The sequence below is a fragment of the Natrix helvetica genome (genome assembly GCF_964273705.1).
Source record: "Natrix helvetica genome assembly, chromosome: 5".
NCBI lineage: Eukaryota > Metazoa > Chordata > Lepidosauria > Squamata > Natricidae > Natrix > Natrix helvetica.
The window spans coordinates 142,515,602-142,540,914 of record NC_138551.1 but is presented as its reverse complement, the minus strand read 5'-3'; the positions used below and the strand labels follow the sequence as shown (position 1 = coordinate 142,540,914).

The window sequence follows — 25,313 nt, the reverse complement described above, 5'->3', positions numbered from 1 at the left end:
CTGCGGAGAGAAGGAGGGTCTCTAACGATAAAGCCACCTTCCTCAAGTCCCCGGGAGTCTCTCTTTCTCCCTCTCATGGCTTGGCCCTACAAGTTATAGGGTATAATGAGCAGCGGTGGCACAGTGGTTAGAGAGCAGTGCTGCAGTGCTCCTTCTGCTGACTGTCGGCTGCCTGCAATTTGGCAGTTCGAATTTCAGCTGGCTCAAGGTTGACTCAGCCTTCCGTCCTTCCGAGGTGGGTAAAATGAGGAGCCAGATTGTTGGGGGGCAAGAAGCTGACTCTGTTAACCGCTTAGAGAGGGCTGTAAAGCGGGATATAAGTCTAAGTGCTTATTGCTATCTTCCTTCCCTCCCTCCCAGTGGTTAGAATGCGGTATTGCAGGCTAACTCTGCCCAATACCAACAGTTCGATCCTAACCAGCTACAGGTGGACTTAGCCTTCCATCCTTCCGAGGTGGGTCAAATGAGGATCCAGATTGTTGGGGCAAGAGCTTGACTCTGTCAACCGCTTAGAGAGGGCTGTAAAGCGGTATATAAGTCTAAGTGCTTATTGCTATCTTCCTTCCCTCCCTCCCAGTGGTTAGAATGCGGTATTGCAGGCTAACTCTGCCCAGTACCAATAGTTCGATCCTAACCAGCTGCAGGTTGACTCAGCCTTCCCTCCTTCTGAGGTGGGTCAAATGAGGACCCAGATTGTTGGGGGAGGCAAGAGGCTGACTCTGTAAACCGCTTAGAGAGGGCTGGAAAGCGGTATATAAGTCTAAGTGCTTATTGCTATCTTCCTTCCCTCCCTCCCAGTGGTTAGAATGAGGTATTGCAGGCTAACTCTGCCCGATACCAACAGTTCGAGCCTAACCAGCTGCAGGTTGACTCAGCCTTCCCTCCTTCTGAGGTGGGTCAAATGAGGACCCAGATTGTTGTGGGGGGGGCAATATATGCTGACTCTGTAAACCGCTTAGAGAGGGCTGTAAAAGCAGCTGTGAAGCGGTATATAACTCTTACTGCTATTGCTATTGCTACAAGTTCCTGACGCTTTGGGAGGGGGCAAACTCTTACCACCACCCAGTTCTCCGAATGGACAATGTGAACCGGCCCCTCGGCCTTCTTCTGCACTGAGGAGTGGATGATCCGGCCGGTGACGCCGTCGATCAAGTAGATTCCAATGAACAAGCGCTCCGGGTGGGTGTCCGTGCTCTCGGTCACTACAGCCAGCAAGTTGGGGTTCAGCGACTGCAAGTTGGGGGGGGAGGGGGGAGAATGCAAAGCCCGTCAGGCTTCAATACAATACAATACAATAGTAGAGTTGGAAGGGACCTTGGAGGTCTTCTAGTCCAACCCCCTGCCTAGGCAGGAAACCCTATACCGTTTCAGACAGATGGCTATCCAACATCTTCTGAAAGACTTCCAGTGTTGGGGCATTCACAACTTCTGGAGGCAACTTCTGTTCCACTGATGAATTGTTCTAACTGTCAGGAAGTTTCTCCTCAGTTCTAAGTTGCTTCTCTCCTTGATTAGTTTCCACCCATTGCTTCTTGTTCTACCCTCAAGTGCCTTGGAGAATAGTTTGACTCCCTCTTCTTTGTGGCAACCCCTGAGATATTGGAAGACTGCTATCATGTCTCCCCTAGTCCTTCTTTCTCTTAAGCTAAACATACCCAGTTCCTGCAACCGTTCTTCCTATGTTTTAGTCTCCAGTCCCCTAATCCTCTTTGTTGCTCTTCTCTGCACTCTTTCTAGAGTCTCCACATCTTTTCTACATCGTGGTTTCCTTCGGCAATAAGGCTCAGCGTCTTTAAACAAAGTGGGGAAGGGAAGGAGGAGGAGAGCGATAGAAGGAGAAGAAGGAGAGGAGGAGGAGAGGAGGGGAGGAGAAGGGGAAGTAGAAGAAGAGAAGAAGAAGGGGCAGGAGAAGAGGAGGAGAGAAGGGGAAGGAGAAAAGAAGGAGAGGAAAAGGGGAAGGAGAGAAGGAGTAGAGGAGATAGCAGAGGAGAAGAGGAAGGAGAAAAGGGGAGGAGAAGGGGAAGTAGAAGAAGAGAAGGAGAAAGGGCAGGAGGAGAAGAAGAGAGGAGAGGAAAAGAGAAAGGAGAAAGGGGGAGGAGAAGGTGGAAGAAGAGAAGGAGAAGGGGCAGAAGAAGAGAAGGAGGAGAGGAGAAAAGAAGGAAAGGAGAAGGGGAAGGAGAAGAAGAGAAGGAGGAGAGAAGAAGATAGCAGAGGAGGAGAGGAAGGAGAAAAGGGGAGGAGAAGATGGAGTGGAAGAGGAGAAGGAGAAGGTAGAAGAAGAAGAGAGGATATGGAGGAAAAGGGGAAGGAGAAGAGAAGGAGGAGAGGAGATAGAGGAGAAGGAGAAGAGAAGGGGCAGGAGAAAAAAGGAGAAGGGGCAGGGGAAGAAGAGAAAGAGAAGGAGGAGAAGAACTAGAAGGGGAGAAGGGGAAGGAGAAAAGGAGAGAAAAGGGGGAAGGAAAAGAAGACGAGCAGAGGAGATAGAGGAGAAGAAGAAGGGAAGGAGGAGAAGAGAACTAGAAGGGGAAGGAGAAGAGAAGAAGAAAGGGGAGGAGAAAAGGAGAGAAGAGGAAGGAGAAAAGGAGAAGAAAAAGGGAAGGGGAAGAGAAGGAGGAGAGGAGATAGAAGAGAGGAGAAGGGGCAGAGGAGAAAAAAGGAGGAGCAGGGGAAGAAGAGAAAGGGAAGGAGGAGAAGAACTAGAAGGGGAGAAGGGGAAGGAGAAGAGAAAGGGAAGGAGGGGGAGAACTAGAAGGGGAAGGAGAAGAAGAGAAGAGGAAGGGGCAGGAGAAGAGGAAGGAGAAAAGGAGAGGAAAAGGGGAAGGAGAAGAAGACAAGGAGGAGAGGAGATAGAGGTGGATAGAAGGGGCAGGAGAAAAAAAGGAGAAGGGGCAGGGGAAGAAGAGAAAGGGAAGGAGGGGAAGAAATAGAAGGGGAAGGAGAAGAAGAGAAAGGGAAGGAGGAGGAGAACTAGAAGGGGAAGGAGAAGAAGAGGAAGGGGCAGGAGAAGAGGAGAAGAGAAGAGGAAGGAGAAAAGGAGAGGAAAAGGGGAAGGAGAAGAAGAGAAGGAGGAGAGGAGGAGAGGCAGGAGAAAAAAAGGAGAAGGGGCAGGGGAAGAAGAGAAAGGGGAGGAGGAGGAGAAAACTAGAAGGGGAGAAAGGGAAGGAGAAGAAGAAAAGGAGCCTGCTTTCTCCCCCTCACCTTATACAGGACACTGCGGTCACCCATCACTCGGCCTTGGGAGTGGACGTGTTCGTTGGACCGCTTCCCTTTCACCGTCACGATGCGCTGAAGATCAGGAGGGATGCTGACCTCCCAGGTCTCTTCAGTGGCCAGATCCTGGAGGACAGAGGGGGGGAGAGGGGGGAAAATAGCCAGTGAGCCAAAGGCTGCTTCGCGACTTGCAGCTCTCCCCTCTCGCTCTCCCAAGTCCTCTTCCCTTTCTAAACCCAGGAAGGGCTGGCAGGGACCTCCACCCACTCAGCCTCTGCGATTAGCGGAAGGCTGTTTATGCCATTCATTCTCGCCACACCAGCGCATTCCCAAACGCAGCCTATTACACACGGCATCTTGAATTCCTCACCCCTTACAAAACCGACGACACGTTTTCCTTTGCACGGGTACCACGCGGTTAGGTGCTCCATCTTTACTACCGCGTATCCTATGCCCTACGCTGGCTGAGGAGCTACAATAAATAAATAAATGCTAGCTAACTCGGATGGATGGATGGACGGACAAATAGATGATAGATGGATAATTAAGTGTGTGTGTCTCTGTGTGTATGTGTGTGTGTGTCTGTGTGTGTGTGAGAGAGAGAGAGACAGAGATGATACAGACCCTTGACAGGTGGCACGCAGAGCCATATTTGCCAGCACGCCAGGCCTCAGCTCCAGCCCGTACGCGCGGGCCGCTGGAGTCCATTTGCGCCCTCCCAAGGCTTCAGGAAAGCCTCCAGAGCCTGAAAAGGGTGAAAACTCCCCCTCCGTGCCAGGGGGCTGGGTGCGGTGGGGTGCATACCATTGTGGGTCAGGGCACGGTGCAGGGCTAAGTGTGCACACGTACAATTTTGGCACGCCTTTACAGAAACGTTAGCCATCGCCGATGCGGACGGACAGATCGATATGTGTGTATGTGTGTGAGAGAGAGATAGGAAAAATTAGAGGAATGGATGGATGGGTGAACAAATAGATGATTGATAGATGACGGATACATAATTAGATAATTAGATGTGTGTGTGATGCAGATGATATAGACAGAGATAAATAGATACCGTATGTGTGTGTGTGAGGAGAGAGAGAGATAGGGAAAATTAGAGGAATGGATGGATGGATGAACAAATAGATGATTGATAGATGACGGATAGATACATATAATTAGATAATTAGATGTGACAGACGATATAGACAGAGATAAATAGATACCGTATGTGTCTGTGTGTGGGAAGAAAGAGAGAGAGAGAGAGAGGGAAAATTAGAGGGATGGATGGATGAATGAACAAATAGATGATTGATGATGGATGGATACCTGATTAGATAATTAATGTGTGTCACAGATGATATAGACAGAGATAAATAGATACTGTGTGTGTGTGTGTGTGTGTGTGTGTGTGTGTGTGTGTGTGTGTGTGAAGAGAGAGATAGATAGATAGGGGAAATTAGAGGAATGGATGGATGAATGAACAAATAGTTGATTGATAGATGACGGATAGATACATATAATTAGATAATTAGATGTGACAAATGATATAGACAGAGATAAATAAATACCTTATGTGTGTGTGTGTGTGTGTGTGTGTGGGAAGACAGAGAGAGAGAGATAGGGAAAATTAGAGGAATGGATGGATGAATGAACAAATAGATGATTGATGACGGATGGATACCTGATTAGATAATAAGATGTGTGTGTGATATAGATGATACCGGTATAGACAGATAAATAGGTGTGTGTGAGAGAGAGGGGTGGGGGAGAGATTGGGTGGGTGGATGGATGGATAGATGATAGATAGATAGATAGATAGATAGATAGATAGATAGATAGATAGATAGATATAGATAGATAGATGATAGAGAGATAGATGACAGATAGGATAGATGATGGATGGATAGATAATTAGGGGTTTGTGTGACAGAGATGACATAGATAGATTAAACAGATGTGTGTGAGAGAGACGACAGACAGGCAGGGCTATGCAGGCTGGCTGGATGGATGCTTGAAAAGTCCAGTCAGAACAAAGCAACAGAGAACATCAAAGAAAATTTCCCTTCATCTAAAAAAAATAATCTTACTGCCCCCCCCACCCCCCTCCAATTCACTAAAGCCACACCACCACCCCGCTTGGTAATCCAGGAGCCGTACCCTTCTCAGCCTCCGTCCCATCAGCTTCCCCCGTTTGTCATCCGCCAGATAGAAAGTGACGGAGGGAGCCATTTCTTCCAGCTGCCGCAGGACGTTCTTGGTGGCCGGGAAGACAGTCACCTGCCGGCGGAGGAAATTAAGGAGGTTCGGGGGGAGGGGGGGTGTTGGCAAATAGCAACGGCCTCTGCAGAAGAACCCCGCGAGGACGACACACCCACCCACCCACTCACCCGTTTCCTCCCCCTCCCCAAGGCACCTTGTACTCGTCGTCAATCAGGAGCAGCACTTTGGCGTAATCCTGGTCCATGATGGGGAGCAGGATGGACTGGAGGATGGGGCGGCTCAGCCCCGGGGGGGTCACCTGGCTCCACTTGCCGAAGATGGGGTTGAAGACGTAGAGTTTGCTGAGGCCCGACTCCTGGGGGGGGGGGAGAGAGAGAGAGAGAGGGGCAGCAGGCAGGGGTTGAGTGCGCGACTACAACACCCTAGGCCGGGGGGAGATCTCCAACCTTGGCAAATTTAAGCCTGGAAGACTTCAACTCCCAGAATTCCCCAAACGGGAGTTGAAGTCCTCCAGGGTTAAAGTTGCTATGGTTGGAGACCCCTGGTCCTCAATCTGTCCTTCCCACGTGGCCCCCCTTTAAACACCTTTCGTGACCAGGGACTTAGCTTAGGGACCCAAGACTTAGCTGAAGATTTAAATCCTGACATTTTTTTCAAGCTTTTATGAAACACACACACACACACACACACACCGCCACCCCCAGGGACCACAAGTTGAGAACCACTGCCTTAGATCAAAGAAGGCATCAAAGAAGCCTTCTTCCCCTGGCGTTCCTCCCCGCGAGGACCGTCGGCCTTTTGACTCCCACCCATTCTCTTGAAAGGTAAAGGTTCCTCTCGCGTCTACGTGCTAGTTGTTCCCTCACTCTAGGGGGCGGTGCTCATCTCCGTTTCAAAGCCGAAGAGATAGAACTGTCCGAAGACGTCTCCGTGATCATGTGGCCGGCATGACTCAACTCCCGAAGGTGCATGGAACGCTGTTCCCTCCCCACCAAAGGTGGTCCCTGTTTTTTTCTACTTGCATTTTTTACGTGCTTTCGAACGGCTAGGTTGGCAGAAGCTGGGACAAGTCACGGGAGCTCCCTCCGTTAGGGATTCGAACCGCCAAACTTTGGATCAACCAGCTCGGCGTCTTAGCTACTAAGCGACTGAATCCCTCTTTAGCACTTAGCAATAGCCCTTTAGACTTATCTACCGCTTCACAGTGCTTCACAGCCCTAAGTGGTTTACAGATTGCCCTCAACAATTTGGGTCCTTATTTTACCGACCACGGAAGGACAGAAGGCTGACTCAACCTTGAGCCAGTCAGTCAGGATCGAAATGCTGGCAGTAAGGCAGAGTTAGCCTGCAATACTGCATTCTAACCACACGGAGGGGAGGGAAGGAAGTGCACTTGGACTTACCATGTTTCCCCGAAAATAAGACAGGGTCTTATTTTCTTTTGACCTCCAAAATAAGTGCTTGCCCTTATTTTCATGGAGGTCTTATTATTTTTGAGGCGCAGGAGGCGGTGAGCATGGTCACCTCATGGCTGCTGCTGTGTTGCAATATTTTCAGGGGAGGGCTTATTTTAGTGCATGCGCTCAAAAGTCTGATTGGGCTTATTATTCAGGGAGGGAGGTCTTATTTTCATGGAAATAGGGTATATACCGCTTCACAGTGCCTTTACAGCACTCTCTAAGTGGTTTACAGAGTCAGCCTCTTGCCCCCCAACAATCTGGGTCATTTGACCCACCTCGGAAGGACGGAAGGCTGAGTCAACCTGCAGCTGGTTAGGATCGAACTGTTGGCATTGGTCAGAGTTAGCCTGCAATACCACATTCTAACCACTGGGAGGGAGGGAAGGAAGATAGCAATAAGCACTTAGACTTATATACCGCTTCGCAGCCCTCTCTAAGCCGTTTACAGAGTCAGCCTCTTGCCCCCAACAATCTGGGTCCTCATTTTACCCCCCTCAGAAGGACGGAAGGCTGAGTCAACCTTGAGCCTGGTGAGATTTGAACTGCCAAATTGCTGGCAGCCGGCAGTCAGCAGAAATAGCCAGCAATACTGCATTCTTACTACTGCGCCACCCCGGCTCATTTCCTTTCCTACTCGGGAGAGAAGACGGGAGGGGAGGCACCCACCTTGTCCTTGACCAATAGGGTGCATTGTGGGGGGTGGGGGAAATGCGCCGTCGTCCTCTGGACCATCAGCTTGAAGGAAGAGCCGGGGCGCACGTCCTGGAGGAACTGCTTCCATAAGATGGTCCCCGAGCTGCTCTCTATTCCGAAAAGCTGGAAAGAAGGAAAACAAATATCCAAATTAAGCTGTTCTTGGGAGAGACTCTGGATATTGAAAGCTTCTTGTTTGGGAGGAGGAGGAGAAAGAGGAGGAGGAGAAAGTGGAGGAGGGGGAGGAAAAAGAAGAGGAGGAGAAAGAGGAGAGTGGGAGAAGAAAGAGAAGGAGGAGGAGGAGAAAGGGGAGGAAGAGAAAGGGGAGGAGGAGAAAGAGGAGGAGTGGGAGGAGAAAAAGAAAAAGAGGAGGAGAAAGAAGAGGAGGGAGGAGGAGAAAGAAGAGGAGGGGGAGGAGAAAGAGAAGGAGGAGGAGAAGAAAGAAGAGGAGGGGGAGGAGAAAGAGAAGGAGGAGGAGAAAGAAGATGAGGAGGAGGAGAAAGAGGAGAAGGAGGAGGAAGAGAAGGAGACAGAGGAGAAAAAGTAGGAGGGCGGATGAGAAAGAGGAGGAGGAAGAGAAAAGAGGAGGGGGAGGGAGAGGAAAAAGAGGAGGGGGAGGGGGAGAAGGAGAACCAGGAGGAGGAAGAGGGAGGAGGAGAAAGAAGAGGAGGGGGAAGAGAAAGAGGAGGAGGAGAAAGAGAAAGAGGAGGAGGAAGGAGGAGGTTTGCCTGGGAACCACAGAGCCACCCTGGTGTGTTGGATTCTGCCTGATGGCTTGAAGGTTTCCTCTCCCGGCAACCAGGTTTGAGGCCATTTCAATACAAAGCGAAGATTCCCATCATTTTAAATTCAGATAAGAGGACTCTCCTTTACGAGTTATGCGGTGGCCTAGAGGTGGAGCTCTCGCCTCACAATCAGGAGGTTGTGAGTTCGATCCTAGGCAGAGGCAGATATTTCTCTCTCTGGACACAACCGAGAATATATCTGCTGAACAAAACTCTGCACCGGCGACAGGGACGGCATCTGGCCAGTAAACACTCCGCTCCATGCAGTTGCCCCGACTCCACCCCACAAAGGATTTACGGGGCTGCTAAAAGAGGAGGATGATAACGGGGAGTCTCCTGACGACGTGAGCAAAGAACCTCCACCTGCAGGAGCAGTCTACCGTGTTTCAAAGAGGAGTGGAAGGTTGCTGCCGTACTTGGTGGGGTGCTTCCACGGCCTCTAATCCCCCCACCCCCTCCACCCCGTGCAGTGAGCAACCACAGCCCTTCCCCCTCACCTTCCCGGAGGCCGTGGCAATGACGATCATCTTTTGCAGGTTGAACTCATCCCGGGCTAAGTTGTCAACGTTGAAGTCGTTCCTGGTCTGGCTCCGGGGCTTCCGGGCGTCGTAGAACATCTTCCAGAGATGAGTGGTCCAGGCCTGGAGCAGGATGAGCTGAGAGGACAGGCGCTTGAAGAACATGTCCAGGAGGCCGTCTGGAAAAACAAGCAGCAGCCGCCACCGAGAACCACGATTAAGGAAGGAAAGGCTCCCGAGCAAGGCCTGAAAACTCATCCAAAAACCAAAAAAAAAGGAGAAGGGAGGGAGGGAGGGAGGAGAGGAAAGGGAGGAAGGAAAGAAGGAAGGAAAGGAGAGAGAAGGAAGGAAGAGAGGAAAAGGAGAAAAATATGAAGAACAAGGAGGAAGAACAGAAAGGACGGAGGAGGAGGAGAGAAAGAAGAAGAAGGAGCAGGAGAAGAAGGAGGAGAAGAAGGAGAAGAAGGAGCAGGAGGAGGAGGAGGAGAAAAAGAAGGAGCAGGAGAAGGAGAGGAAGGAGAGGAAGAAGGAGAAAAAGAAGAGGAAGGAGGAGAGGAGGAAGAAGGAGAAAGAGAAGAGGAAGAAGAAGAGGAAGGAGAAAAAGGAGAAGAGGAAGAAAAAGGAGAAGGAGGAGGAGAAGGAGGAGAAGGAGAGGAGGAAGAAGGAGAAAAAGAAGAAGAGGAAGAAGGAGAAAAAGAAGAAGGAGAAGAGGAAGGAGAAGAAAAGGAAGAAAAAGGAGAAGGAGAAGAAGAAGGAGGAGGAGAGGAGGAAGAAGAATGAGAAAAAGAAGAAGAGGAAGAAGGAGAAAAAGAAGAAGGAGAAGAGGAAGGAGAAGAAAAGGAAGAAAAAGGAGAAGGAGAAGAAGGAGGAGGAGGAGAGGAGGAAGAAGAAGGAGAAAAAGAAGAAGGAGAAAAGGAAGAAGAAGGAGAAGAGGAAGAAGAAGGAGAAGAGGAAGGACAAGAAGAGGAAGAAAAAGAAGAAGGAGAAGAAGAAGAAGGAGAAGAAGAAAAAGAAGAAGAGGAAGAGGAAGAAGAGGAAGAAGAAGATGATCCTCTAATAATAAGCTGGAAGGTTTATTTCCAGGCTTCAGTGCACAGATATCAGGCCCACCACGTGGAACATCGTTCCAAAATCAAAAAACGCCCCCCAAGATCAGTGTGCTTGCCCGCTCTTGCACACACAGAACACACTCAAGCAAAACAGGACATGGGACATTTCTGGATTACCTTGAATGGCTGATTTCCAGGCAGCAAAAAAAAGGAAACACAAACCAGAAAACAATTCAACATTTAGTCTTTGGAGGAGTGGAAAAACCAAACAAACAAACAACAAAAACCCTGAACATAGCAGCATAAATCGCACACCAGGCCAAAACATATTTGTGGATATTTTTGTTTCCTTCCGAGATGTCCTTGTGTCTCCTGATCAAACAGGCCCAACACTTGAGAGGGCTCTGCGTCGGAGGCAGAGAGGGGGCCAGGGCCGTCCGACAGTTATCAGCTGCCTTCGGAGTCAGACATCTGTGGGGCAGAAGAACAGCTGGAGCCTGTTCCCAGTGTGCGCATGTGCAGAGAGGAAGGGAACAGCTAAAGGAACAAGGGTCGACTTGGGAATAAGGCCACAGGTAGACGGTGAATGGCCCCTCCCAGAGGGAATAAAAGAGGAGCGAAAGGGGAGTGGAGTTTGCAGGAGACAATGAGTTCAATCCATTCGGGTGAAGATCCGTTCCTGACTTCTTGCCAAGGAATTGCTGCTACAGCTTGGAGTTTGGAAGATATCGGCCTGGCAGCTCTCCAAGCCTGATCAAGGTCTGCAGTTGTGAAATCTCTTGAAGGACTGTTGGCCGGGATTTTGCTGGAGAGGGATTCCCTTTAACTTAAATAAAAGGGGTTTTATCGGGATGAGGAGTTGTCGTGTTTTTGGGAAGCCTCAGTCAGAATACCAAGTCCACCTTCAGACGTTTTGAGCTCCATTAGGAAAATGCTCCACCCAGCGATAAACTCTAGGCTTATTTTCCCAAGTGTTACCCTCAGCCATCTTGGCCAAATAATTCTCTCCCCTCCTCGCCCATCGCTCCTTACCAGCTTTCTTCCCAAATTCGCCCTCCAGTTCTGCCTGGGCCCCTGTCAAGGGCAGGTCCACCATCTCCAAGCTAACCACCTTGGCCAGGGACTCTTCCCGGCTCCACCAAATTTTTCCTGCCGAGAATGAGAGATTAAGTGAGAGAGGGGGAAAGAAAAACCAGTTCTTTTCTTGTAGCCGTTGATGGAATCGCCCAGAGGGCAGAGCAATGGAGGAAGAGGAAGGGCTGACGAAACTCTGGCCAGGGTCTGGTCCCAAACCGGAGGGAATCACGAAGGGAGGAGCACCCCCTCGGTGTTCGCAGTGGTACCTGGCTGTTGCAGGAAGAGGAGGAGGTGATCTTCTGTTTGCACCAAGGCGCGGTACCCGACGGAGTCGTCCTTCTTTAAAAAGACCTGAATGAAGAGCTGCAACGAAGGGAAGTCATGGATGGAGCGACAGAAAATTTACAATCCTAGGCTTTGGTTTTAAAATAAGTTGCCGATAACCCAGTGTTGCCTGTGAAATTTATTTATAGGGGGAAAATGTCTGGACCAAATGTAATTTCTAATGTTGGATTTCCCCCCTTACCAGTGGGAGCCCCCTTGGGGAGTACTGTGAAGCCGTTACAGTAGAAGCCATTTTACAGCAGTACGGTAGAAGCCATTTTAAGGCACAACAGTCTGTATCTTAACAGAACACACATCCCGAGGGATGTTAGGGGTGTCTTACCACCACCACCCCAAAGTATTTGTTTCCAGAGACTAAATTATCTGTGTACCAAGTTTGGTTGAAATTGCATAAGGTGTTCCAGAGTTATGCTGGAACATACACACATACAGCCATTTTTAGATAGACAGACGGACAGACAGACAATGACAGATAGATAGACAGACAGACAGATAGATAGATGAAAGAAAAAGGAGACAGAAGATAGAAGAAAAGAAAGAAGATGAAAAAGAAAGAAGAAAGTAGAAGGAAGAAGAGAGATAGATAGATAGATAGATAGATAGATGATAGATAGATAGATAGATAGATAGATAGATAGATAGATAGATAGATGATAGATAGATAGATAGATAGATAGATAGATAGATAGATAGATAGATAGATAGATAGATAGATAGGAGAAAGAAGATGCAGGGGAGTCTTGGGATCCCAAAGCATGGGAGAAATACCCATGTCGAGCGATGGCTGCAGGCTGAGAACAAACCCTGCTCATTGGAAGCACCGTTACCTGCTCAGGCCGGATGCTGCTTTTCTCTAGAGTAAAGGTGATGAGGGTGTCCAGAAGTCTCTGCCCCGTTTCAGCCAGGTACAAGTTGACGGTGTAGGACTGGGCGGGGCAAGAAAGGCCTTCCTGGAGGGAGAGAATGAACAGAGCAAAATGGCCTTCAGCTTCTTACAAGAATAAAAGTTACCGTACTTTTCAGAGTATTAGACGCATTTCCCCCTCCCTAAAAGCGGGTGAAAATTGCAGGGCGTCTTATACACCAAACATTGCTGAAGCCCTGCCTGCCCGCCAGCCCCCACCCTTCAGCCATTTTTAGCCTCCGCGGGTCGCATTTTCAGCCTCCGCACATCTCTTTTTCAACCTGCATGCATCGCATTTTTGGCGGCGAGGATCAGTGGCGGCAATTCCCACCACGGGGTGGTGTGGAGAAAACGGGGTGTGTGGAGGCTGAAAACATGACATGCGGAGGCGGCGATTGGCGGCAATGTGTTATGGCAATCCCCACAGCCTGGAGCGCATCTAAAGCGGAGCATTTGGAGGCCAAAAACATTGCGCACGAAGGCAGCAATGAGCTCTGGCAATCCCCGCAGTCTGGAACAGCTGATTGGCAGTATTCTGGGAGGCCAATCCAACCGCCAATCAGCTGTTCAATTCACCAAGAGCCTCAATTCTTAGCATTCCTGCTGCAACATAGGGATGATGGAGGCCTCCCTTACAGAGTTGTTGTAGAAAAAGACCCCATACCCATTTCATGCACTGATGTATATATTTACCCCTTCGCCCTTGCAGGCAAGGACAGCCGTCACCGTCTTCTCACCGGTAGTCGCAAAAGTCACAAGGCTGGCCTGGACACGCAATGCAGAGAAAGACAGTGAGAGATCAATAGCGCATGGATCACACACAAAAATTTGGGCAAAAACACACATGTGGTTAGAAAAGATGTTAGGAAACCATGTAGATCTTAAACCTGAACTATTTTTTATTAGGTGTAATATCAGAAAAATGTGATAATTTTAATTAGTAAAAGCAACTTGGATATAATCCATAAATTGAGACCTGGAAAAAAAAAGAATTATTAATTTTATTAACAAATTTGTGTTTAGATTTTGTTATAAAGAGATAATTTTTGTGGGGGTACTTAGAAACTTTATTAACACATTTTTTTTTGTTTAGTTTTTCTTATAAAGATGTAATTTTTCTTGTGTCTGATGAGAGGAGATGTGATATAAATAGTAAATAATTGTTACTTAATTACAATAATAAGGAAATGCTTGTTAAGGATGGGAAGTTTCCCTTCCACCTTCAATTAGCGAGTTGCGGATCGCAGCCCTTCCGAGAAGCATATCTCTTGATAAGAAATAAATAAAAATAAACCTCACTATCTAAACTTGACATTTTGGCAAGAGCAATTTGTCGCCCACCTCCTCCGGCAGGCAAACGAAGATCAGAAGGGAAGTACAAGAATGTGTGACGTATTATGAAACGTGTTAAGAGGCATGCGCAGTAAATCATTGTCAGATGAGAAAAATATTTCTACAGTATAGCTCAGAATAGAGGCTCGAGTTAGACAAACAAATGCTAATGGATAATGTTCAATGATTTCTTTTTCTTTTTTTTCAAAAAGTTTTATTGGTTTTTTTAAAACATTTATACGGAAAAGGGTAAGTGGAATGGTTACAAATTTTGGCAGTTGCAAGTGTGGCAGACGCCCCCTCCCTCCAAACTCATAGGTTACATCTAAATATCAAACCTTAACTCACAGAGACTGGACCTTGTGGAGGGTGGGGTGGCGGAGGCGAAAGGGGGGGTAGAGGCTTTACAGAAGGGGAACAAAGAACTTGATATCCAACAAATGAAAACAGAGTTTGAGAGAATGTCCTTTTATCTTAGATTTCAAAATGTAATAGAAGCAGATGGGGAAAACATAAGGGACATTATGACTAATATTCTAGCTGAATACATACACAAAGATAAACAGCAGATGGAATGGGAGATAGACCTAGTCTATAGAGTGAATTCAGCATATGCCAGAACACACAATGTACCCAGGGAGGTTCATATTAAATTCCTTAGGAAAACCACAAGAGATGAAATTCTGGGTGTACAAAGGGGGCAAACACTGACATACCACGACAGGGAGATAACCATTCTGAAGCAGATTCCCAAAAAAATTAGGGAAAAAAGGAAAAGCTATTCGCAATTGGCGAATAAATTATACCAGAAGGGGGTGTGGTTTAGATGGTTGATGCCTGAAGGTATGCTGATATTCTGGGAGGAGACAAGAATCAGAATCAACACACCCATAGAGGCACAGGCCTTTATGGAAAAAAATAAAGCGAACCTAGAAAAAACAGAAGACACCACAACGGTCACACAGGACACGGGAGGGGCCGGAGCTCTGCCAGCGGGGGGTGAAGGGGCAACACCAAGAAAGCTCAGATCACAAAAATAAATAAGAAAACCACAATGTTATAAACAGACCGAAAGTAATAATGAATTTATAACTAGACTATATACCATAACTATATAAACTGATTGAAAACTATTTTTTCTAGAATTAATATGCTGATTTTTTATGATTAAATGTTCAATGATTTCTACGTGTGTTGGCATTGGTAAAAGCAATTAGATATAAAAGCCTTAAAAGAAGGGGGGGGGAAATGTTTAGATATCTTATTAATTGATTTTTCTTTCTTTCAGAATATGTTATAAGAGGGTAACTACTGGAGGTTTATTGGAATAGTTAACGAATGCCAGTAGGTGGTTGTGTCTTTAAATATAAATGATTCCAGATAAAAGCATGTTTAAAATAATTCTAGCTAAAGGAGAATGGCGGTACATTGGGAGTAAAATACATAAAGATCCTTGATTTAAAACGTACAATGTACAATACAATATGAAGGAAGTGTAAATCATGATTGTCATAGTAACGCACGAAATCGGTTTGTAACCCATCGACACGCTTTCTACAAGATGCAATGAAGGAGGATTGCTTTTTTGGTGTGTGTTTCTGTTTAATTAAAATAGCAAAAGAAAAATGTGATAAACAAAGGGCATGTTTAACATTGCACGTATTCACGAGGATTGTATTTGCTCAGCATTGCAAAAAAAATGTAGAAATACCACTAGATGATGAGATAATGAAGAAGATATTGGACTGGGAAGAAATGGACAGGCTGGCATTGAAAATTAAACAGAAACAAGATATCGAATGCTGTCAAATGTGGAATTTGTTTTATCAGTGGGGGGAAAAAAGGGGCAAAGGTTATGAATATAATTTGCATTGTTATTGTTAAAGCAAACAAAATAACCCAGACAACACGATGTTTATTAAGCACTAAATTGTAATAGAATTTTTTTAAAAAAATAGCGCATGGATCGCTTCGCACACAACGCTCACAAAATCCAGAATTCTGGGAGTCGGAGTCGCATATTCTAACAGTTATTAATTATGAATAGGAATGATTGAGTCCGTCACCTGCACCTCCGTAACTGTCTGATTTGGCTCTGCAACCCAACAAGACAGATACAGACTTCAGAGGATAATTAGAACTGCAGGAAAAACAATGCCTGCCAACCTGCCTTCTACTAAGGAGTAGAGCCTTCTCTGTGGCAGGCCCAGCCCTGTGGAATGACCTCCCTCCGGATATTAGGAATACCTCTGACCTCCGCTCCTTTCGTATTAAGCTTAAGACCCACCTATTCCAAGCAGCTGGCCTGGCTCAACTTTGATCTAACCATATCGCTCCTGACGGGCTTTTACTGGGTATTTTAATTATATTTAATTATCTAGGGGTTTTTAAATACTGTATTTTAATTGTTTTATTTATCAGCCGACCTCCTCCTTGTGTATGTCTCGGTATATGTCTCTGTTATATGTTTGTTTTGTCCATATTTATTTCATATGTTTCATTGTACGCCGCCCCGAGTCCTTCGGGAGAGGGTGCGGCTAAGAAATAAATATTTATTATTATTATTATTATTATTATTATTATTATTATTATTATTATTATTATTATTATTATTATTATTATTATTATTATTATTGAGGACCTGGAGGCTGTACGAGTCAAAAAGAGGGCTGTGAAAAGATCTACAGACCCGTCACACATCCTGGACATAAATTGTTTTAACTTCTGTCCTCAAAACGACACGATAGGGCACTGCACATCAGAATAACTAGAGACAAGAAGAGGTTTTTCCCGAACACCTTCACTCTGCTAAACAAATAATTCCCTCAACACTGTCAAACTATTCATTATGTCTGCATTACTATTAATCTTCTCATTGTCTCTGCCACCCATCTCTTCCCACTTATGACTGTAACTTTGTTGCTTGTATCCTTGCGATTTATATTGTTTCCAAGTCTGATTTGATTGCTTATTTGTACCCTGTGACTATCATGAAGTGTTGATTCCTGATGAATATATTTTATTCTCCTTATGTACACTGAGAGTGTTATACACCAAAGACGAATTCTTCGTGTGTCCAATCAGCCTTGGCCAATAAAGAATTCTATTCTATTTTATTTTATTATCAGCATTGAGAAACACTGGAATAAAAGCACCGAGGTTGGTCCGAGTTTCTCTCCCTGGGCATTTCCACTCAAACTGCCGAGTGGTTCCTTGAAGGGGAAGGGTAGAGAGAGGTCAAACGATCAAGAGATCGGAGGCCCCCTTTTCTGTCCTCACCTGCGGGAAATTCCGAAGGAGGCTCAGGACGCCCTGCCGATATTGCAAGAGAGCGAAGTGGGTCGGCGACAGGCGCAGGAAGAACTGAGGCCTGGGAGCTCTGGCTGGGTTCGGCTGGGAGGACAGGACGCGGGCCTCGGAAATGTCCCCAAATTCCAGGCCAAGAGACTGCAGGAAAGGGGGGGGGGGAGAGAGCAGGCAGATCAGTCAATCCAGCTATAGAGGAAGTCAACACCTGGATACCTTTGTGCATTAGAACAGCGCTGGCCACAGTTGAAAGGAACAAGCACTTCCTTGCTCCCGGATCAAGTCCCAGCTTATTGCTCCATGGCAGAGAAAATTCAAGGAGAGATTTTGGGAAAGGGACTCGGAAGAACCTCTCAGAGTGATCCGGTGGCCTAGAGGTGGCGCTCTCGCCTCACAAATCAGGAGGCTGTGAGTTCAATCCTAGGTTAGAAGCTGATATTTCTCTCTCTGGCCACAATGAGAATATATCTGCTGAAACAAAACACCGCCGTGGCAACAGGAAAGGCATCTGGCCAGTAATCAACTCTGCTCCATTCAGTTGCCTAGAACTCGTTTCTGGACCCCCCTCACCTGCAGTGGGACTTCCTTCATCTCCTCCTCTGCCTCCAGAGACAAGGTGTAAAGGGACCGGGTGGCTGGGTTCACACACACAAGCCTGCCTTCTTCGACAATGTTGCAAGTCCCAGCTAGTTTCCTCAGCCACGGAGCTGCCACCCTGATCTACGGAAAGCACAGAGATGCCCAGCTGAGATGACTCTCGAGACCAGCAAAGGCAAATCCACATGGCAGAAAATTTAACGGCCTATTTAAAGGCACAGGTGCACCCAAAATATGACATTGTTGTAATTTTACCGTAAGAGAACCTTTTTTTTTTTTTGGAGAGATGACTTGTCTTCCCTCCCCTCTCTTCCCCCAGCCAAGCTGGCAAAGGAAATCCCATTGAAAAGGAAATCCCATTGAAAGCCAAATTCCTGCTTCACCTGTCTCATCATTTCACCATCCTCAATGCTGAACGTCAGGATGCTGAGGTGGCTTTGCGGAGAAATTCCGACAACGTGGACCACGCCGGTTCCGTGGGAATAGACCAGCTGATACTGGACAATCTCACTGATAAGGAAAAGCAGGTGCGAATTAGCATAATCAAGTTGTCTGTTTTAAGCCGTCTTTCTCAGAGGAGCTAAATTCCTAAAATGTCTGGGCCAAAATGAAATCATTCTCAAGGATTGGTATAAAATATGCAGAACAAGAGACAGCTGTGAAGACACTTAAAAGTTGCTTTTTTCAATCACTGTTACAAGTAGTCCTTTTTTTTTCATTTTTAAAAAATTTATTTTAGTACAAATAATCCGTCTTCCACTAAACAGTGTGTCATCTGAGTACAAATGTTTGTGAAATAAGTCAAAATTTACAATCATACAATACAATACAATAGCAGAGTTGGAAGGGACCTTGGAGGTCTTCTAGTCCAACCCCCTGCCGAGGCAGGAAACCCTATACCGTTTCAGACAAATAGCTATCCAACATCTTCTTAAAGACTTCCAGTGTTGGGGCATTCACAACTTCTGGAGGCAACTTCTGTTCCACTGATTTAATTGTTCTAACTGTCAGGAAGTTTCTCCTCAGTTCTAAGTTGCTTCTCTCCTTGATTAGTTTCCACCCATTGCTTCTGGTTCTACCCTCAGGTGCCTTGGAGATATTCCTTATTTAATCTATTCTTAGCTTAATACTAATACTTTAAGTATCTGATACTTTACATCCTCTTCTTAATTTGCTTAACTCTATTAACCCTATTAACTATTTTCTATATTTCGCTCATTTTTATATTTATCCTCTAATCATCGCTAAAATATTTCCCATATCGCACACTAACCAGTTTGTTCGTCCTCTTTAATTGCCAGTGTTAATCTATTCATTTCTGCACATTCTAATATTAATATTACAGGCCATCCTTATTTCGTGACAATTGGGGCTGCTAATTCAGTTGTCAAGGGAAGCAGTCACTAACTGAAACCGAAACTGTGCTTACGGTCTTAACTCGGCTTGCTTTTCCTACAAAAGTTAAGTTTGTAAAGTTTACAGTTATTTTTCCATCAACTGTGAACGGTTGCTACATGAGGCAGTTGTTAAACAAGGACAATCTGTAAATCTATTGCCTGTTGCTGAGAAAAACTTAACCAAAGTGCGAAGAATGTGCTAACGCAACCGAACATTTCTGTTTTATAAAAATGAGTAAGGTTACAATTAGGATTAAAGGCTGTTTTTTGTTTTTTTTAGTCAACAAATCAACCCACCTTTCTGGCAAATGTTCTATCCATTTTTGGTAACCGTTGGAGAGATAATGTAGGAGGAGGGAACTTTTCTTCAAAACGGCCACATATTTCACTGCTTCTTGGACTCCCACCAAACTAGCCATCTGAAAGCTTAATTTAAGAATTTTAATTTTTTTTAAAGAAAAAATTGGATTTCTTTACTCATTATTTAAACGAATCCTAATCGAAAAGGCTCACCTGCCAGCATCCATCAAAACCTCCCAATTTAGGCCACCAATGTTTGTTTCCCAAGACCGCAGGATACGACCCCCGTTGGAAACCGTGATGGCATCTGCAGAAAATAGGCGCAGAGAATACAATTCAGTGTGTGGTGCGCTCTGTGAGATGGCCACGTTAAACCGTCCCCTCCGGATTTTCCAAATGCTGCATGGGTCTTCCCGAGACATTTGTCAACTTGTGAGCTAAAACCAAAAATCAAGTGACATGACAGCCGTCTTACAACCATTTATTTAAGAGTTACAACGGCACTGAAAAAAGCGACGTACGACAACTTTTCACTTATGACTAAAATTCAGCCACTTGGCAGCTGACACCTATTTTTGATAGGTTGCCGTGTCCAGGGGTCATGTGATCACCTTTTAGCAACTTCCTGACAATAGTCAGTGGGGAAAGCCAGGTTCACTTAACAACCTTGTTACTAAATGTCTATGGAGATTCTCAGTCGTTCAGGTCATGATTGTCCCAAAGGTGCTTTTTTCATAAGCGCATGGCACAACATAGGAGAACAAACCCATCAGGACTAGGTTCACCAATCCATCTGCATTTGAAAGATTTTTGAAGACAGCAAAGTCCACATTTTGGACAGAAATTATGGCTGGGTTGAAAGAAGAGGGGTCAAAGAGGCCATTTATGTCCAAATTGAACAGCCCTCTCTGTTCAACAGGGGGACGACATCCTTTGTCTCCAGTTTACAACACAGTCCTTTCGGCAGCTTCAAGAAGGCTCCGCACCCATTTGCACTGCTCAGGTGACCCTGAGGATGGAGATAAACCTCCAAGTGGCCTCAAGGACCCTTTAAAAGGATGCAAAACACCAGCTGTCTGCAAGAAGTATCAATCCTTCCCTTTCCCGCCGTCCAGGCAGAGCTGAAGAAGCTTCTTGGAGGAGAAGCGAAACGTCTTCAAAGAAAAACAAAGAACGCCCGGTTGCCTCTTTAAAAAAGCACCTTTGGGACAACCTTATTAACCCCTATTAACTTAACAGCTGCAGTGATTCATTCAACAACCGGGGCAAGAAAGGGGGTAAAATGGAGCAAAACTCACTTGACTATCTCACAACCTACGTTTTTGGCTCGATTGTGGTCCTATATCTAGCCCAGGAGTCGGCAACCTTAAACACTCAAAGAGCCACAAGGGTCCTAACTGGAAGCCCCCCCCCCCATTCAATTCTGGAGCCGACCAGACGTCCGGTTCACCACCATAGAGTCTCCTCCTAGCACGGCATCCTTTTTCCTCTGCTGACCAGAAGTCTGGTTCCCCCCACCATAGAGTCTCCTCCTAGCACGGCATCCTTTTTTTGTTTCCTCTGCTGACCAGAAGTCTGGTTCCCCCCCACCAGAGTCTCCTCCTCGCACGGCATCCTTTTTCCTCTGCTGACCAGAAGTCTGGTTCCCCCACCATAGAGTCTCCTCCTAGCACGGCATCCTTTTTTTGTTTCCTCTGCTGACCAGAAGTCTGGTTCCCCCCCACCATAGAGTCTCCTCCTAGCACGGCATCCTTTTTTTGTTTCCTCTGCTGACCGGAAGTCTGATTCCCCCACACACACACACACACACACACGAGTCTCCTCCTAGCACGGCATCCTTTTTTTTTTTCCTCTGCTGACCGGAAGTCCGGTTCCCCCCACCATAGAGTCTCCTCCTAGCATGGCATCGTTTTTTTGTTTTCTCTGCTGACCAGAAGTCTGGTTCCCCCCACCATAGAGTCTCCTCCTAGCATGGCATTCTTTTTCCTCTGCTGACCGGAAGTCCGGTTCCCCCCACCATAGAGTCTCCTCCAGTGATGTGCGGTGAGGTTTATGGCTGGTGAGGCACTGAGATAGTGGTGGGTTTCAATTTTTTTTAGACTTGTGGACTTCAACTCCCAGAATTCCACAGCCAGGCATGCTCAGTTCCAATTTAAAGCAACCACGTTTGTTTTCTCCTTTGCGCCCTCTACTATGAGGCAGGAGAACTGCATGCCTCACCTACATCAGGAATTTTTAGGCTTTTAACCCTTGCTTAACTCTGCTCGAGTGATCATAAAACGCCTAAAGTCAGACTAGATGAGACATGCAGTTCTCCTGCCTCATAGTAGAGGGCGCTTTTTTAGAGGCTTTTTTAAACAGTTAAGCAGAGTCATCCACGGTGAGGCAGCAACTAGCTCAGCCTGACCTCAGCTCTCGCCTTTTTCCTTTTACATTTTTTTTCTTTTCATGATGACAGTGGTGAGGCTGTGCCTCCCCTGCCTCCCCTGACTGCACATCACTGGTCTCCTCGTAGGACGGCGTCCTTTTTTTGTTTCCTCTGCTGACCAGAAGTCTGGTTCCCCCACCATAGAGTCTCCTCCTAGCACGGCATCCTTTTTCCTCTGCTGACTGGAAGTCCGGTTCCCCTTCCATAGAGTCTCCTCCTAGCACGGCGTCCTTTTTTCCTCTACCTGTGCTAACCGAAAGCCCTATCAATTGTGGAGCCGACCGGCGACAGGGAGCCACATCAGAGGGTTGAAAGAGCCACATGCAGCTCCTCCAGAGCCACATGCGGCTCCTCCAGAGCCACAGGTTGCTGATCCCTGGTCTAGCTATCGTGCCCACAGGGAGAAAGAGTGTGAGCAAACGAGAAACGGCTGCCAGGATACCGTCCCCTTCCTCACCTTGCCCATGGATCAGCATGGCATCCACCGCCCCTTCAGGAGTCCCTTTGTCCACATGTCGCCACACTGGAGAGGGGGAAAAAAAAAACCCAGATCAACCTGTTAAAAAGACCCATGCCAGAGGCAGCGCTCTTTCCTCATTTGAGGGGGGGGGGGAGGCCCTTTCGCTCCCCGGGAGGCGCTCTAAGCAGGGAACCAAAAAGACACGCACGGATTTCACCACTGCGGGAGTTCAGGGCAGCCACCACGTTCTCCTCCGTAGCCACAATCAGCTTCTTGGAGGCCGGGGAGGCTTCCAAAAAGGCGAATTTGAGCTTTCCCACATACTGCTGCCTCCTGCAATACATGCAAAAGAAAAATCACATTTTCGGCACGCTTCCTGCAGTCATAAACTGAAATAATAGGGGGGGGGGGGAGGATATTCTCTTCACTGAAAGGAAAATATGGGCCCTGGAGCGCAACTCTCATCTCTGTCCCCCACTGGCTATGATAAGTCCAGTGACCCCCTCCTCACCTTCTATTTATTTATGTACTAGCAAAGGGGTCAGCAACCTTCAGCACTCAAAAGAGCCACAAAGGTCCTAACTGGAAGTCTCCCCGTTCAATTCTGGAGTCAATCGGAAATCCGCTTCCCCCCACCATAGAGTCTCCTCCTGGTGCGCCATGCTTCTCCCCCCCCCCCAAAAAAAACCCCGGAACTCCTCTCAAAATTGGTGGTGCCAACTGGCAACAGGGAGCCGCAGCAGAGGGGTGGAAGAGCCACACGTGGCTCAAAAACCGTGGGTTGCCGACCCCTATACTAGCCGATAACCTGATGTTGCCCGGGTATTTATTTATAGGGGGGGAAACGGTCCGGATCAAACATAATTTCTAATGTTGGATTTTCCCCTTTACCAGAGGGAGCCCCCTTGTGGAGTACTTTGAAGCCATTACTGTGGCCACTCCACTGCGTTGCGCAATAGAAGCCATTTTACAGCAGTACAGTGGAAGTCATTTTAAGGCACAACAGGCTGTATCTTAACAGAACACAAACCCAGAGGGGTTTTAGGGGTGTCTTACCCCCACCATATTTTTCCCTAGAGGGTAAGTCATCTGTGTACCAAGTTTGGTTGAAATTGCTTGAGGCGTTTCAGAGTCATGCTGGAACATACAAAAACACGCATGCACACACACACACACACACACACGTATGTATGTATATAAGCCGCTCACTGTCATGAGTGTGAGGCTTATATATATAGGCTTGCCCATCTTACTACAGAATGACAGTGAGAGGTTTACAACCCTAAAATTTTAAATATCTGTAAGATTACACACCCCACCAAGTGCAAGGCTCCCCAAGGCAAATTACATTAGCTCAGTGATTTCTTTAGCACATTGATGATGTTATCTAGTTGGGTCATGAAACATTTGCAAGGAAACAAGTTCAGAGAGCAGCAAGGACCCCACAGTCTTCCTCCTCTTCCTTCTCCACTCCACAAATACCCCTCCCTCTTAGCATTGATGATATTATGGTAACTTAGTTGGGTCATGAAGCACCTGCAACCCTGAGCTGCAAATATTTCCTTCCTTCCTCTATCCTTCCTTCCTTCCTGTCTCCCTCCCTCCTACCCTTTCTTTTCCTCCCTCGACTTTTGATACTAGCGCTGATGAAGTTATCTAGTTGGGTCATCAAACACCTGCAAGAAAACAAGCAAGATCGGAGAGCACCAAGGACCCCACAGTTCTCCTCCTCTTCCTCCCTGCGCATCCCATCCTTCCATATTTCCAATTCATTTTTTCCTTCCTTCCTTGTCTTTGGTACTAGCACTGATGATGTTACCTAGTTAGGCTCATGAAACGTCTGCAAGAAAACCACCCAGCTCAGAGAGCACCAAGGAGCCCTCATGTCAATCCTGAGCTGCAAATATTCTTCCTTCCTTCCTTCTTCTATCCGTCCTTCCCCATATTTCCAATTCATTTTTTCTTTCCTTTCTTCCTTCCAATTCATGTTTTCCTTCTTTCCTTCCTTCCAATTCATTTTTCCTTCCTTCCTTCCTTCTTTTCAATTCATTTTTTCTTTCCTTCCTTCCAATTCATTTTTTCCTTCCTTCCTTCCTTGTCTTTGGTAATAACACTGATGATGTTACCTAGTTAGGGTCATGAAACGTCTCTGCAAGAAAACCATCCAGCTCAGAGAGCACCAAAGATCCCTCATGTGAATCCTGAGCTGCAAATAGTCTCCTTCCTTCCTTCCTCTATCCGCTCTTCCATATTTCCAATTCATTTTTTCTTTCTTTCCTTCCTTCCCTTCCCAGTTCCTTCCTTTCTTCCTCCTCCTATCTGTCCTTCCTTCCCTTCCCAATTCGTTTTTTTCCTTCCTTCCTTCCTCTATCTATCCTTCCGTATTTCCAATTCATTTTTTCCTTCCTTCCTTCATTGCCTTTGGTACTAGCACTGATGGTGTTACCTAGTTGGGTCATGAAACGTCTGCAAGAAAACCACCCAGCTCAGAGAGCACCAAGGAGCCCTCATGTCAATCCTGTGCTGCAAATATTCTCCTTTATTAGTCTGGCAACTAAGCTCAGAGAAGCAGCTGCCTTCCACCCTAGAAGCATCCTCATTTAAGACAAGGCTCCATTTGACACCTCTGGATGTTTCATCAACGCCATTTAACTGCCCTGCTTCTCGCCCTCCCCACCCCCACCCCGCCACCCTCATCCCTTTCCAGTGGCGGGGAGTTCCGCAGGCCAACCCTGATGGCGGCGCCCTTCGAGGTAAGGCAGGGCCGCCGGTCACCCACCAGTCGAACTTGCCCACTTGGTCCTCGTAGACGGCGCTCGCCGGCGGGGGAAGCCAAGAAAGGAGCAGGAGCGGAAAAAGAAGCAGCGGAAGGACGGGCGCCGCCATGACGACCAAGAGGAGAACAGGCGCCGGAAAAGGAAAGAAAGCCTCCAAAATACCGACAGGCTCTGCGCGACCATAGAGGCGAGAGATAGTCTTCTGGCTTCCGGCCCCATAGAGATACGAATATATTAGAGTGACCTTGGGGGTGGAGGAAAAGAGTCACAAGGACAAACCTCGCTCTGTCTAGTCCCTCAACTGCCTTTCCTTGTCATATCTAAGGCGGGAACAATTTAAAACAAAAATAAACTAAAATAAAAACGGAGGAATTCAAATTAGAAAAGAAATTCACAGAACTACGACTGTCCTCCCATCAGGCACCGCGCGAAAGGCCCGCAAGCGAGCGGGGTCGAAGGGCCTCGCAGGG

The 25,313-nt window shown here is 46.9% G+C and overlaps 1 protein-coding gene across 1 annotated transcript in view; it reads right to left on the bottom strand.

Annotated features, from left to right (window-relative positions):
- Nucleotides 1-25,001, bottom strand: part of EMC1 (ER membrane protein complex subunit 1) — a 33,265-nt gene extending 8,264 nt beyond the window's left edge. Inside the window, exons 1-18 of the mRNA XM_081954613.1 lie at nucleotides 24,846-25,001; nucleotides 22,275-22,399; nucleotides 22,064-22,129; nucleotides 19,392-19,485; nucleotides 19,176-19,304; nucleotides 17,865-17,991; nucleotides 17,455-17,604; nucleotides 16,858-17,025; nucleotides 12,940-13,011; nucleotides 12,170-12,292; nucleotides 11,264-11,360; nucleotides 10,953-11,069; nucleotides 8,851-9,050; nucleotides 7,542-7,691; nucleotides 5,609-5,770; nucleotides 5,353-5,472; nucleotides 3,199-3,336; nucleotides 1,057-1,230 (exon numbers count right to left, since the gene is read on the bottom strand). Of these exons, the coding sequence (XP_081810739.1) occupies nucleotides 1,057-1,230; nucleotides 3,199-3,336; nucleotides 5,353-5,472; nucleotides 5,609-5,770; nucleotides 7,542-7,691; nucleotides 8,851-9,050; nucleotides 10,953-11,069; nucleotides 11,264-11,360; nucleotides 12,170-12,292; nucleotides 12,940-13,011; nucleotides 16,858-17,025; nucleotides 17,455-17,604; nucleotides 17,865-17,991; nucleotides 19,176-19,304; nucleotides 19,392-19,485; nucleotides 22,064-22,129; nucleotides 22,275-22,399; nucleotides 24,846-24,952 (2,319 nt within the window). The 5' untranslated portion in view covers nucleotides 24,953-25,001. The remainder of the gene's footprint in view (nucleotides 1-1,056; nucleotides 1,231-3,198; nucleotides 3,337-5,352; nucleotides 5,473-5,608; nucleotides 5,771-7,541; nucleotides 7,692-8,850; nucleotides 9,051-10,952; nucleotides 11,070-11,263; nucleotides 11,361-12,169; nucleotides 12,293-12,939; nucleotides 13,012-16,857; nucleotides 17,026-17,454; nucleotides 17,605-17,864; nucleotides 17,992-19,175; nucleotides 19,305-19,391; nucleotides 19,486-22,063; nucleotides 22,130-22,274; nucleotides 22,400-24,845) is intronic.
- Nucleotides 25,002-25,313: the final 312 nt, after the last annotated feature.